Genomic DNA, 15,030 nt, shown 5'->3' with positions numbered 1-15,030 from the left:
GATCACTTGAGGCCAGGAGTTCTAGACCAGCCTGGGCAACATGGTGAAACCCTGTTTCTACTAAAAATTCAAAAATTACCCAGGCATGTTGGCTCACACCTGTAATCCCGGTGACTCGGGAGGCTGAAGCACCAGAAGATAAAAGATAAAAAGAAATGTAAAGGTCAAATCAGATCAGACTATATATGTGGAACCATTTTCTTAATCTTTCAGATCCCAAGAATCAAATCTTTTCAAAAGCAGAGCTTCCAAGTCTTCTAATTAATTGAATTACAGTACTTAAATTATTTTCTTTGAAGATTTTTGTTTCTGTATAAATTAGACGAATTTAAGTAGCAAGACTTTGGAAACAATTTGAAAACATAAACAGGTAAAAACAGATCAAATATGCAAATTCTTCTTGCCATTATTGTAAAACATTGCTAAATTTTAACTAACTGCTATCAATTAGGAAATTAGTTATAAAGAAATGGAAGCATTATTCCATTATTTCTAACTTACAGAAAACAAAAAGAGCCTTACAAATTGAGAAACTTAAGAGAATCTACTCTTTTAATTAAAACGGATACTACTTTTTAAAAAGCTGATTCCTAAAATTATGCCCCAAACCAGTTTTACCTGGTATTCCTGTGGTAAAGGTTTAGGAAACTTCTGCAGATTGCACACTGCAACTGCTCTCTGGTCCTGTCTGCAAGTTAACTGCAGTGGATTACTTCTGAGCGTGTCACAGTAAGGGCTCAGCATCTGCCTCCTGCAAACAAAGAGAGGCACCATGGTATCAAACTCTAACGAAAATACTGTAAGTCCACTGTAGAGCCAGAAAATGGAATTCTAGATTCTGGCCTAAATACAAACCTTCATAATTAACAAATGGGATTCTCGGAAAGAGACGGACATAATGCTCTATGCCCTGCTGCTACAAAGAGGGGAATTTTTTCCATTCAATAATCTAGTTAAGGGAATCATATTTGACAATTTCTTTAATTGACCACCTTTGCAAGACAACCTTATTTTCACGTGCAAAATAAAGATTGTGTGAATATTCCTAATTGTTACCAACTTATTCTGTTACCTTAAATGTAACCTTGAAGGTATAAATGGAAAAAAGGGCCTTGTAAATTAACAAAACATATCAGAATCTATTGCACTGTCTTGCAAAAATAACCTTCAAACAAACCTGTAATTCTTAGCAGTCAGCAAATGGACCATTTTCAATACAAAAATTTATTACAGCAACACTAGGGAGGAATAATTTTCAATATAAAAATTATATTAATATAATAGTAATTTTATAAATAAAATCTCAATGTTCCTAAGTAATTGAAATCCCATTAATATTGGTCTACCAACTTATAATAGGATCACTGACAATTTTCCTATTCTTCCACATATTTAAGGAAAAAAAGCCTGTATTAAATATTTCTAATTTTTTTTTTTTATTAAGCATAAATTTTATTTCCAAGCCCTTCAAAGACTGTTACAAACACAAATAATGTATCCTTCTAAAAAAAAAAAAGTGTCCCAAATTAAAGGCACATCATCGAAGTATAACACTTGTGACATTAAGAATTCTTTTAGGTTGTAATATTTTCATGTTAGTTTTTAACCATTTACCATGTTCTGTGGGTCACACTTTAAACATTTTTAAATATATGAAATCCTGTATTTCTTTAAGTACAGCCACAACTACAAAGCAGAGAAACTTGAGAATACAAATATAAAATCTGCTTCATTTATATACACAATGGGGCAGCCTAATGCACATCACATTAACTTTTCCAAACAAGTCTGCTAAGAAACTGCTGCCATATTTAGTGTTAAAAATAAAACAATCTTCCCATTTAGAAAAATGGAGACATCAGTCGATTAGTAAAACCTATTCTTCCCCCTGCAGCAATTTACACTTTGTCTTCATTTAGGAACTGTAAATTCATGAGAAGAGAACAATTTTTTATGGCATAAAAATCTACCAGGAACAAATTACAAGTTTTTAAATAAATTAAAAAATTACAATTTTTTAAATAAACAAAAATATTTTCCATCTTAAAATGTAAACCTCCAGTAAATAAAACATACATGATATTCCAGGTATAGAAACATTAGCAACTCACTTATGAAAGAGGTGTGTTTTGGTATATTTGGTGGTAAGGTTTTGGTCTTATGTATAAAAGTATTTCCAGAGAAAACCAGGCTATCACTATTTAAAACTCTATTCTTTCACCCAGTTTCCTTACTTAAGTAGAAACTCACGAATTTCTGTGATTTCGGCTATAGGACCAGGTCCCAGGAAAGGGCTGAAATATCTCTTAAAGTCACTTGGCTAGGGAAAAGTGTTATCTTGAGACTTGAGGGCAGTCATTCATCACTTTGTGCTTGAAGGCACTCCTCAGCGAACTTCTCTCCTAGAGTCTTCAGAGTAAAGCGCAGGATCTGGGCTCACGGAAGGGGTTACTTCCAGCTGGAACACCCACCAGCAGGGCATCCTTGCAGGTGTTCTGCGTACAGTACTGCTGAAGCTCTGCAGCTGCCGGAGAGACCTTGATCCTCTCCACTGCGGCCTCCGGCTTAAGCTGCTCCCCAAGGCGCTGCAGGGCGTTCGCACTGGCACCGGAGGACGTGGCGGTTGCGCTGAGCTCCCAGGGCGGCTGGGCCCGGCCGGGAGACGCTAAATATTTCTAATTTTAAGGAAAACTGATGACTTGTCTTATTTAAATGAACATGGTGTATGAGTAATACATCTTCAGGGAGTTACAGCTTCCTCAGACAAGATGTGTGAAATAATTACTGCAGTCTTCAGCAAATTGGAAGCAGCACAGTGTAACAGGAAAACAAAGGTTCTGAAGTCATCACACAGGTTTGGGTTCACATACCAGTACCAGCCACATTTATTTGGAATTTACTTAACTTTCCTGAGCTTCAACTATAAGGCACTCAGCGCCTAGCACATATAACTTACTCAATAAATGTAATTTCTGCTGTTTATACCATTTTAATAAAATCTTCATATAAGGCAATATTTGAACTTCCCATGATAAAGCTTCCAATGAATATGGAAGTTCACATTCCAATAGTTCTCAATCAGTCACTTTCTGGATACCATGAAACTCATTTTTGTTATTTCCTAAAACCAAAACATATATTATATTTATTTATTATATAAAATGAGTTTTGGTTAAATGAATAAAAGGAAAACAGAAGTTAAAAGTTAGTGATTTTAAATTAAATACTCCAAAATTAGAGCTGTCTAAGATTCATGGCTTAAAAATTCCAGAGAAGCCAGTGCTGTCTGCATTGATGAAAAAGGTCTATATCTGTGCTATCCAATATAGTAGCCACTGATCATATATGTCACTTGAAAGGTGACTAGTTAACTCAGGAACTAAAATTTAAATGGTATTTAACTAATTTAAATATAAGTTTAGCCACTTGTGGCTAATGGTATCATGTAGACAGTATAGCTAATAGAGCCAATTAACATCAAATGAGCTAGGCAGAGTAGTTGGGTGATTTATCAATTTTAGTTGCTTCATACATAGAAAGAACCTTACTTTAAGAATGTATAGATTCAAGTGATTCAAATAAGTATGGCTCTCTGCCTATGCTCACTCAACCCACCCCTTCTCACACTGGTTTCCTAACAATAGGTAAGTGTCACACTTGATGAAGCCTAGAAGGTAAGCATCAGCCCCTGTGCAAGAATATATATATTAGAGATTCCAGTATAACCTAAATACACATATAGGCAGACTGGGTCTGTGGTGTCAGAAGATGGCTTCAATCCTGTAAATGATTCTGAACTTCAATGCTTCACTTATAACTTCACATATAACTTCAATTCTTACATATGCTAGGCACTGACTACTTTGTAGTTAAAGGGAAACATCTGAATGATTATGACAGGGGTCAGGAAACTCAACTCTTGGTTCAAATCCTGACCATGACCTGTTTTTTTGTTGTCAATTTTTTGTTTTTGAGACAGGGTCTCATTGCTCAGGCTAGAACGCACTGGCACAATCATAGCTCACTGCAGCCCTGACCTCCTGAGCTCAAGCAATCCTCCCACCTTAGCCTCACAAGCAGGTGGGACTCCACATATGTGCCACCATGCTAATTGACCTTTTGTAGAGATGGGAAAGATTATAGGGACATGGCTATGCCCATTTGTTTTGCCTCTTGCTGTATAAAAGCAAAAGGTAAGTAGTTGGGACAGCGATTACAACAACCCTCAAAACCTAAAATATTTACTATCTGGAACTTAAAAAAAAAAAAAAAAACTTCACTGACACTGGTTTATGAATGAAAGGATAGAAGAAAATTCAGGGGACGCACAGTTTTAGTTTTCAAGAACAAAGAAGTACAAGTCCCCTTCTGTTTTTGGTCTTAGGTGATCCTATATTTGGGACCAAAGGGGGAATAAACTGAGTTGCAATTGTTAACAGAAAAATAAACAAACAAAAACCTCCCTAAGCTCTTGCAGCTGCAGTGTTAGTTACACATACTTCCATTGACACACTGGTTCCCAAATTCCATTACACAGTGAAATCACCTGGGAATTTATTAAAACAAACAAACAAAAAAATCACACAATGCTAGTGACTGGCTCTTACCACAGTCATGATATAGTCACTTGGGTATGAAGAGTTCTTAAAGTTCTCTAGATGATTTTCATAAGCAGCAAAATTTGAGAACCACTAACTGGCTGATGAAGTTGCAGTGCTGGGGTTAACAAGCTGTCCCGAGTGGCTTCATGTGCTTCCCACTACTGCCTTTTTTTTTTTTTAAATAGGAGTTTCACTCTTGTTACCCAGGCTGGAGTGCAATGGCGCGATCTCAGCTCACCACAACCTCCGCTTCCCTGGTTCAAGCAATTCTCCCACCTCAGCCTCCCAAGTGGCTGGGATCACAGGCATGCGCCACCATACCTGGCTAATTTTAGTATTTTTAGTAGAGATGGGGTTTCACCATGTTGGTCAGGCTGGTCTCGAACTTCTGACCTCATGATCTAACCACCTCAGCCTCCCAAAGTGCTGGAATTATAGGTGTGAGCTTTTTTTTTTAAACAGAGTCTCACTCTGTCGTCAGGCTGGAGTGTTGTGGCGCCATCTCAGCTCACTGCAACCTCCACTTCCCAGGTTCAAGCGATTCTCCTGCCTCAGCCTCCCAAGTAGCTGGGATTACAGGCGCAAGCCACCACGCCGAGCTAAGGTTTTTGTATTTTTAGTAGAGAAGGTATTTCACCATGTTGGCCAGGATGGTCTCCATCTCCTGACCTCATGATCGGCCTGCCTCAGCCTCCCAAAGTGCTGGGATTACAGGCATGAGCCACTAAGCCTGGCCCTGCCTACTGTTTTCAAATTAGGGTCATAACTCACAGGTTAGACTCCTTAGTAGAAACTACAAGTGATTTAAATTGCTTTATGACCTAACCCAGGTAAGAAAAGATGAGAATAATACTTTTTTTTTTTTTTTTTTAGACAGGATCTTTTTTTTTTTTTTTTTTGACACGGAGTTTCGCCCTTGTTACCCAGGCTGGAGTGCAATGGCGTGATCTCGGCTCACCGCAACCTCCGCCTCCTGGGCTCAGGCAATTCTCCTGCCTCAGCCTCCTGAGTAGCTGGGATTACAGGCACGTGCCACCATGCCCAGCTAATTTTTTGCGCTTTTAGTAGAGACGGGGTTTCACCATGTTGACCAGGATGGTCTCGATCTCTCGACCTCGTGATCCACCCGCCTCGGCCTCCCAAAGTGGACAGGATCTTGCTCTGTCATCCACACTGGAGTGCAGTGGCATGATCACAGCTCAACGCAGCTGTGACCTTCTGGGCTCAAGGGATCCTCTCACCACAGTCCCCAAGTAGCTGGAACTGCAGGGCATGCCACCATGCCAGGCTAATTTTTTTTTACTTTGTAGAGATGAGGTCATATGTTGCCCAGGCTGGTCTCAAACTCCTGGGCTCAAGTGAATTTTCCACTTCCCAAAGTGCTGCAATTACAGGTGTGAGCCACTACACCTGGCCTATCTGAGGAAATTTTTCTTAAATCTAAAAATAAAAATTTAAGGCCGGGCACAGTGGCTCACGCCTATAATCCCAGTACTTTGGGAGGCCGAGGCGGGTGGATCACGAGGTCAAGAGATTAAGACCATCCTGGTCAACAAGGTGAAACCCCGTCTCTACTACAAATACAAAAAAAAAAAAATTAGCTGGGCATGGTGGGGCGCACCTGTAGTCCCAGCTAGTCGGGAGGCTGAGGTAGGAGAACTGCTTGAACCCAGGAGGTGGAGGTTGTGGTGAGCCAAGATCACGCCATTGCACTCCAGCCTGGGTAACAAGAGCAAAACTCTATCTCAAAAAAAAAAAAATTAATTAATTAATTAATTAATTAAAAATTTAAGTACCACTTCTAATTCCTGGAAGATGGAGTATATATGCTTTTTCCTATTTCTCTAAATACAACTAAAAACCTGGGCATTGTAAATTAAAGAAATATAAGAAGACTCTGAAGGGTAGAGAGAAGTCAGACTACTTAGGGACTTCAGGACTCAAAAACTGATATGGTGGTACATTGTCTCCACAACTGATAGACCAACTAGGCAGGAAATCAGCAACGACACAGAAGGACTTAACACCATCAACCAACAGAATGGAACTGACAGTTATACAACACTCTACCCAATATCATACTGTACATTTTTTTCAAGTGCCAATGAAACATACATCAAGATTGCCTGGGCGCGGTGGCTCACATCTGTAATCCCAACACTGGAAGACCAAGGCAGGCAGATCACCTGAGGTCAGGAGTTCGAGACCAGTGTGATCAACATGATGAAACCCGATCTCAACTAAAAACACAAAAAATTGGCCGGGCATGGTGGTGGGCACCTGTAGTCCTAGCTACTTGGGAGGCTGAGGCAGGAGAAGTGCTTGACGTCAGCAGGCAGAGGCTACAGTGAGCCAAGATCATACCACTGTACTCCAGCCAAGGTGGCAAAATGACATTCCGTCTCAAAAAAAATTTAAAAAAAGGAACATCTATCAAGATAGACTATATCTTGGACCATAAAACAAACCTGAACAAATTTAAAAGAACTCAAATCATATAGCATATATTCTCCAGCTACAATTCAACAAAAAAAAAAAAACAGAAAAATGTCCAAATACTTGTATATTAAACAACATACTTCTAAATAATCCATGGGTTAGAGTAGAATTTCAAAGAAACATTTTTTAAGCATACATTGCCAGCCGGGCACAGTGGCTCACGCCTGTAATCCCGGCACTTTGGGAGGCTGAGACGGGTAGATCACGAGGTCAAGAGATCGAGACCATCCTGGTCAACATGGTGAAACCCCATCTCTACTAAAAATACAAAAAATTAGCTGGGCATGGTGGAGCATGCCTGTAATCCCAGCTACTCAGGAGGTTGAGGCAGGAGAATTGCCTGAACCCAAGAGGCGGAGGTTGTGGTGAGCCGAGATCACGCCACCGCACTCCAGCCTGGGTAACAGGAGCAAAATTCCATCTCAAAAAAAAAAAAAAAATACATTGCCAGCCTGGCCAGCATGGTGAAACCCCATCTCTACTAAAAATACAAAAAAAAAAAAAAAATTAGCCTGGTGTGGTGATGCATACCTGTAGTCCTAGCTACCTGGGAGGCTGAGGCAGGAGAAGTGCTTGAACCCAGGAGGTGGAGGCTGTAGTGAGCTGAGATCATGCCACTGCACTCCAGGAAAAAAAATAAAACTGAATGAAAATAAAAATATAACATTGAAATTTGTGAGACAAAGCTAAAGAAATGCTGAGAGGAAAATTTATATCACCAAATAGCTACATGAGAAACAGGAAATATCTCAAATCAATAATTTCAAAAATCAAGATGAGGAAGAGAAAAACAGGCCAGGCACAGTGGCTCACATCTGTAATCCCAGCACTTTGGGAGGCCAAGGCGTGCAGATCACTTGAGGTCAGGAATTCAAGACCAGCATGGCCAACATAGTGGAACCCCTACAAAAAAATACAAAAATTAGCTGGGCATGGTGTCGTGAACCTGCAATCCCAGGTACTTGGGAGGCTGAGGCAGGAGAATTGTTTGAACCCAGGAGGCGGAGGCTGCAGTGAGCCAAGATTGTGCCACCGCACTCCAGCCTGGGCAAGAGTGAGACTCCATCTCCAAAAATAATAATAATAATAATTAAAATAAGTAAATAAATAAACCAAAACACAAGCACTAGGAAGGATATAACAGAAAGCAGAAATCAATTAATTCGAAAACAGAAAAACAATAAAAGACATCAATTATACAAAAAGCTGGTCTTTCAGATCAGTAAAATTGGCAAACCTCTAGAAAAAGACAAAGAACAGATGCAAAGTTACCAATGTAAGGACTGAAAAGTGGTATCACAACAGACACCATAGGATAAGATGTCCCATCCTCCATGATGTGATCATTTCACATTGTAGGTCTATATCAAAACATCTCATTTGCCGGGCACGGTGGCTCAAGCCTGTAATCCCAGCACTTTGGGAGGCCGAGGCGGGTGGATCACAAGGTCAAGAGATCGAGACCATCCTGGTCAACATGGTGAAACCCCGTCTCTACTAAAAATACAAAAAATTAGCTGGGCATGGTGGTGTGTGCCTGTAATCCCAGCTACTCAGGAGGCTGAGGCAGGAGAACTGCCTGAACCCAGGAGGTGGAGGTTGCGATGAGCCGAGATCGTGCCATTGAACTCCAGCCTGGGTAACAAGAGCGAAACTCCTCCTCAAAAAAAAAAAAAAAAAAAAAAAAAAATCTCATTTATCACATAAATATGTACATCCAGTATGTAACCACAAAAATTTTTAAAAACCCTACAGATGTCAAAAGAATAAGGAAATACTACAAAAAAACCTATACATATAAATCTGATAACTTAAGACAAAATGGACCAATTCCTTAAAAAACATGTTACTACAATTCATGCACTATGAAATAGATAATATGAATAGCCCTGTAACTATTAAAGAAGTTTAATTCATAATAATTCACAATTTTAACGCTTCCCAAAGAGAAATCTCCAGGCCTAGATGTTTCACTGGAGACTTCTACCAAACATTTAGAGAAGAATTAACAGCAATTTTATACAATCTCTTCTAGAAAATGGAAGAGAAGGAAACATTTTCTAGTTAATTTTATAAAGCTGGTATTACTGATACAAAAACTAGAGAAAGATGGTACAAAAAAGAAAACTTTTTTTCTTTTCAAAGAAAACGATCAGAGATAAAGAGGGGAATCACAAAATGATAAAGGAATCCATACTCTATGAAAATATAACAATCCAGCCGGGCGCGGTGGCTCAAGCCTGTAATCCCAGCACTTTGGGAGGCCGAGGCGGGTGGATCACAAGGTCAAGAGATCAAGACCATCCTGGTCAACATGGTGAAACTTCGTCTCTACTAAAAATACAAAAAAATTAGCTGGGCATGGTGGCACGTGCCTGTAATCCCAGCTATTCAGGAGGCTGAGGCAGGAGAATTGCTTGAACCCAGGAGGCGGAGGTTGCGGTGAGCCGAGATCGTGCCATTGCACTCCAGCCTGGGTAACAAGAGTGAAACTCTGTCTCAAAAAAAAAACAAAAGAAAATATAACAACCCTAAATGTGTGTGCACCTAATGTGTCAAAATATGTAAGCACAGAACAGAGAGAACTGCAAGATGAGACAGATGAATCCACTATTACCACCGCAGACTTTAACATCCATTTCTCAGAAACAGACAGATGCAGCAGGTGGAAATCAGTAAGAACATAATTGAACTCAATAGCACCCTTAACAAACTGGAAATAACTGACTCTACAGACCACTTTAACCAAAAACAGCAGACAACATTTTTTTTTCTCCAAGCTTACGGGGTGCAGCCACCAAGAGAGACCACATTCTGGGCCATGAAACACATCCTAAGAAATATAAAAGAGAAATCATACAATGTTCTGCTCTCTTTCAGTAACGAATTAAACTAGAAACTGTTAAAAGTAAGATAGCTAGAAAATCTCAAAATACATGGAAATAAAACACTTTTAAATAATATAGTGGTTAAAGAAGAAATCTCAAGAGAAAGTTCAAAATATTTTGAACTTGAAGTGACATGAGTTTTGAATAAAAAAAGAAAAAAGAAAAAAATATTTTGAACTAAATCAAAATAAAAATAAAGCAAGCTAAACACCCCATTATATACTGGGATTTATTGCTTCAGATTATTACACACTTTATTTATTTATTTATTTATGTATTTATTTAGAGATTGGGTCTTACTCTGTTGTCCAGGATGGAGTGCAGTGGAGTGATCATAGCTCACTGCAGATTTGACCTTCTGGGCTCAACTGACACTCCTGCTTCAGCCTCCTGAGTACAGGCATGTGCCACCATGCCTACCTTGTTTTTGTATTTTTTGGAGCGATGAGCTTTTGCCATGTTGTCCAGGCTGGTCTTGAATGCCTGGACTCAAGCGATCAGCCTGCCTTGGCCACCCGAAATGCTAGGATTACGAGTGTGAGCCACCACACCTGCCCATGAATAATAATTTAAATCAAGCCAATATGAAGTATGACAGGGGAGTCCATTAGTTACTTATTTAGTAATAATTATTATGTGTTTTATAAATTTGTTTTTATTATTACTTTTAAAATCTCTCTTACTGGAAGGATGTATCTGTTTTTCAAAACATGCAAGATTTGAAAAAGATGAAGTTTAACTGACAAAATACAATTATTCTGACAGCCAGACCTATTAATTAAAGGCAAAATAATTGGGGAAAAAAGAAAAAATCAGGCCGGGTGCGGTGGCTCAAGCCTGTAATCCCAGCACTTTGGTAGGCTGAGGCAGGTGGATCACGAGGTCAAGAGATCGAGACCATCCTGGTCAACATTGTGAAACCCCGTCTCTACTAAAGGTGCAAAAAATTAGCTGGGCATGGTGGCACGTGCCCGTAATCCCAGCTACTCCAGAGACTGAGGCGGGAGAATTGCCTGAACCCAGGAGGCGGAGGTTGTGGTGAGCCGAGATCATGCCATTGCACTCCAGCCTGGGTAACAAGAGCGAAACTCCGTCTCAAAAAAAAAAAAAATCTATGTTTATCACAAATACAGAAACAAAAATCTACAACAAAATAATAGTAAATAGAATTCAGCAACATATAGAAATAATTATACTCCATGACCAAGTGGGGTTTATTCCAGGAATGCAAAGGTGATTTAATATTTGAAAATTATTCAATGTAATCCACCATATTAACAGGCTAAAAAAAAAAAAAAAAACACATGATTATGCATATCAACTTACGTAGGAAAAGCGTTTAACAGAAGACAATATCCGTTCATGATTAAAGCTCTCAGAAACATAGGAATAGACGGGTACTTTCTCAACTTGATAAAGAACATATATAAAAAAATCTGCAGCTAGCATTATATTTAATATTGAAAGACTGAGGCCAGGCACGGTGGCTCAGGCCTATAATCCTAGCTCTTTGGAGGCCGAAAGCAGGAGGATTGCCTGAGCTCAGGAGTTCGAGACCAGTCTCAGCAACACAGTGAAACTCCGTCTCTACAAAAAATCAGCTGGGCATGGCGGCATGCACCTGTAGTTCCAGTTACTTGAGAGGCTGAGGCAGGAGAACTGCTTGAACACAGGAGGCAGAAGTTGCAGTGAGCTGAGATTATGCCACTACACTCCAGCCTGGGTGGCAGAGCGAGATTCCATCTCCAAAATCATAATAATAAAACAATGTTTTCTCCCATGTTTATGGACTGGAAAACTCAACACAGTAAAAATGTCAATTCTCAAACTGACATAAAGGTTTAATGCAACTCCTAGCAAAATTCCCAGAAATTTTTTAGCAGATACAAGATTATTATAAAATGTATATGGAAATGCAAAGGAACCAAAACAGCCAAAACAATCTTAAAATAAAGTGGAAAGATTCAGTCTACCCAATTTCACAAGTTATATAATTATAGCAATTAACAACTATGTGTTATTGGTGGAGGCACAGACACATGGATCACTGGAACAGAACAGAAAACCCAGACACAGATCTGCCACAATATACCCAACCGATATTGTTTTTGCCAAAGGTACAAAAACAATTCAATGAAAGAAAGATAGCCTTTCCAACAAATGGTGCTAAAGCAGTTGACCACATGTACACACAAAAAATAAACCTTGATCTAAGTCTCCCACCTTATACAAAAATTAACTCAAATGAATCATGGACTTAAATGTAAAGTGTAAAACCACAAAACTTTTGAAAAAAATATGAAAATTTTGAAGATGTAGAGCTTGGCAAAGACTTCTCAGACTTTACATCAAAGACATAACAAGAGGACAAACTGATAATCTGGACTTTGTCAAAACTAAAAATATTTGCCCAACAAAAGCCTCTTTTAAAAGGATAAAAAGAAAAGCTATGAAATAAAAGAAAATATTTGCAAACCACATGTCTGACAAAGGACTAATACTCAGAATACATAAAGAACTCTCAAAACTCAACAGTAAAAAACAATCCAATCAGAAAACTAGCTTAAAAGACAAAGAGATGCTTTGCCAAAGAAGACGTATAATTGTCGGGTAAGCACATGAAAAGAGGTTTAACATCATTAGCAATTAGGAAAATGCAAATTAAAACTCAAATAAAATATCACTATGCTCCTATCAGAATCAATTAAACAACAAATTGTGACAATGCCAAATGCTGGCAAAGATGTGGAGACACTGTATCACTTACACATCACTGGCAGGAATTTTAAAGTTTAACTGTTTGTTTGTTTGTTTGTTTGTTTTCTGAGACAGAGTCTTGCTCTGTCACCCAGGCTGGAGTGTAGTGGTACAATCTTGGCTCACTGCAACCTCCACCTCCCGGGTTCAAGTGATTCTCCTGCTTTAGCCTCCCGAGTAGCTGGGATTACAGGCACCAGCCACTGTGCCCAACTAATTTATGTATTTTCAGTAGAGACAGGGTTTCAGATTGGTCTTACCTCAGGTGATCCACCCGCCTCAGCCTCCCTAAGTGCTGGGATTACAGGCATGAGCCACCGCACTCGGCCAGGCAGTTTCTTATAAAACTAAATCTGCAATTACTTAATGAGCCAGCAATTACATTCCTGGCATTTTTTTCTGGAGAAATAAAGATATATGTTCACACACAAACCTGTACATAAATGTTCATAGCAACTTCATTCATAATATCCCAAAACTGCAAACAATCCAGATGCCCTTCAAAGTGTGAATGTTTAAACAAACTGTGGTATACCACATTGTGGAATATTAACTAGCCATAAAAAAACATCAAATTATTGACATATACAACAACTGGGAGGAATCTCCAGAAAATTATGCTGAGTAAAAAACCCCATGCTCAAAAGTTCACATACAGTCTAAATTCATTTATTTAACTTTTTTTTTTTAGACAGAGTCTCACTCTGTCAGCCAGGCCTGACTGCAGTGGCATGATCCCAGCTCACTGCAACCTCTGCTTCCTGGGTTCAAGCTATTCCTCTTACTCAGCCTCCCTAGCAGTTGGGATTACAGGCGCCCGCCAACAGGCCTGGCTAATTTTTGTATTTTTAGTAGAGACAGGGTTTCACTCTGTTGGCCAGGCTGGTCTTGAACTCCTGACCACCCACCTTGGCCCACCCACCTTGGCCTCCCAAAGTGCTGGGATTATAGGCATGAGCCAGCCTGGCCAACACGGTGAAACCCCGCCTCTACTAACAATACAAAATTAGCCGGGAGTCATGGCACATGCTACTCAGGAGGCTGAGGCACGAGAATCGCTTGAACCTGGGAGGTACAGGTTGCAATGAGTGGAGATTGTGCCACTGCACTCCAGCCTGGGCAACAGAATGAGATTCTGTCTCAACAATAACAACAACAAACAAAACAAAATGAAACATTTCAGGAAAAAAAGGATGGTTGCTTCTGCACTGAACATGAGGACTTTTTTCCTTGTCATTATTCCCTAAACCAGGCGTCCCCCAACTTTTTACACAGGAGGCCAGATCACTGTCCCTCAGACCGCTGGAGGGCCACCACATACTGTGCTCCTCTCACTGACCACCAGTGAAAGAGGTGCCCCTTCCTGAAGTGCGGCGGGGGGCCGGATAAATGGCCTCAGGCGGGCCGCAGTTTGGGGATGCCTGCCCTAAACAATGTAACAACTGTTTTCAACAGCATTTAAATTGTATTATGCATTTTAAATGACCTAGAGATCATTTAAAATACACAGGAGGATGTACTACTACAATTTCTGTAAGGAACTTTTATATAGGCATCTATGGATTCTGTTTTTTACAGGGGTCCTGGAAGCAACCCTCCATGGTTACCAAAGAACAACTGTATGTATGTATGATATGTATGTATGTATGATACAGACCCATGTCGTTTACATATAATCAAATCTAGATTATACATACATCTATATCAAACTTACTCTGTATTGTTTTTAAAGCTGGCTAGGTGATTATGATATGCATCTAGATTTGAAAACCCCTATTCAAAAGTAGCTTTTTCTGATACTGAATCAATATTTGCATCTGTATTTATAGTTTTACTCTCTGAGGAAAACAGTAAGAATGACAAAGTATACAAAATGTTTGTAAAATATATATATTTATGAGTTTCAATAAGCTGAACAGAAACATTCATGGCTCTGGGCCTCTCACTGTGGATTCCTTTAGTATATGATTAAAAACAATACTGCAGCTACTTCTTACAATATTATTACCAAGCATATATAGATGGTTTTCTATACATTGACGACATTTTGAAAATAGTTTACATTTTAGACGTTGGATAAAGAATAAAATAAGAAATGAACTGTGTAACCAATGACACTGTGAGGAAATGCATTCTTACTTGTGTCTCTGCTGATCAATCCAGAATTTACAGCTCTTCCTGACAAAGTCACAGCCCATTCCTCGGCCCCAGTCTAACTTCTCAGCCATGCTGTAATTTGCTTTATACCAGCTGTGAAATAATTCAGACAAAGCAATTTTTATTGT

At 39.3% G+C, this 15,030-nt stretch overlaps 1 protein-coding gene and 1 pseudogene across 4 annotated transcripts in view; both read right to left on the bottom strand.

Moving 5' to 3' along the window:
- The window catches only part of LMLN (leishmanolysin like peptidase), a 95,097-nt gene that overhangs the window by 24,270 nt on the left and 55,797 nt on the right, over positions 1–15,030 (bottom strand). For all 4 annotated transcript variants that reach the window (XM_003930847.3, XM_074406134.1, XM_074406132.1 and 1 more), the window contains exons 12-13: positions 14,885–14,995; positions 619–751 (exon numbers count right to left, since the gene is read on the bottom strand). In XM_003930847.3, coding sequence (XP_003930896.1) covers positions 619–751; positions 14,885–14,995 — 244 coding nt within the window. The remainder of the gene's footprint in view (positions 1–618; positions 752–14,884; positions 14,996–15,030) is intronic.
- On the bottom strand, positions 1,420–4,616 carry LOC120360849 (guanine nucleotide-binding protein G(I)/G(S)/G(O) subunit gamma-10 pseudogene; annotated as a pseudogene).

Source organism: Saimiri boliviensis, chromosome 9 (assembly GCF_048565385.1).
Source record: "Saimiri boliviensis isolate mSaiBol1 chromosome 9, mSaiBol1.pri, whole genome shotgun sequence".
Taxonomy (NCBI): domain Eukaryota; kingdom Metazoa; phylum Chordata; class Mammalia; order Primates; family Cebidae; genus Saimiri; species Saimiri boliviensis.
Note: the sequence above shows the minus strand (reverse complement) of the source record. Positions and strands in the feature narration are given on the sequence as shown.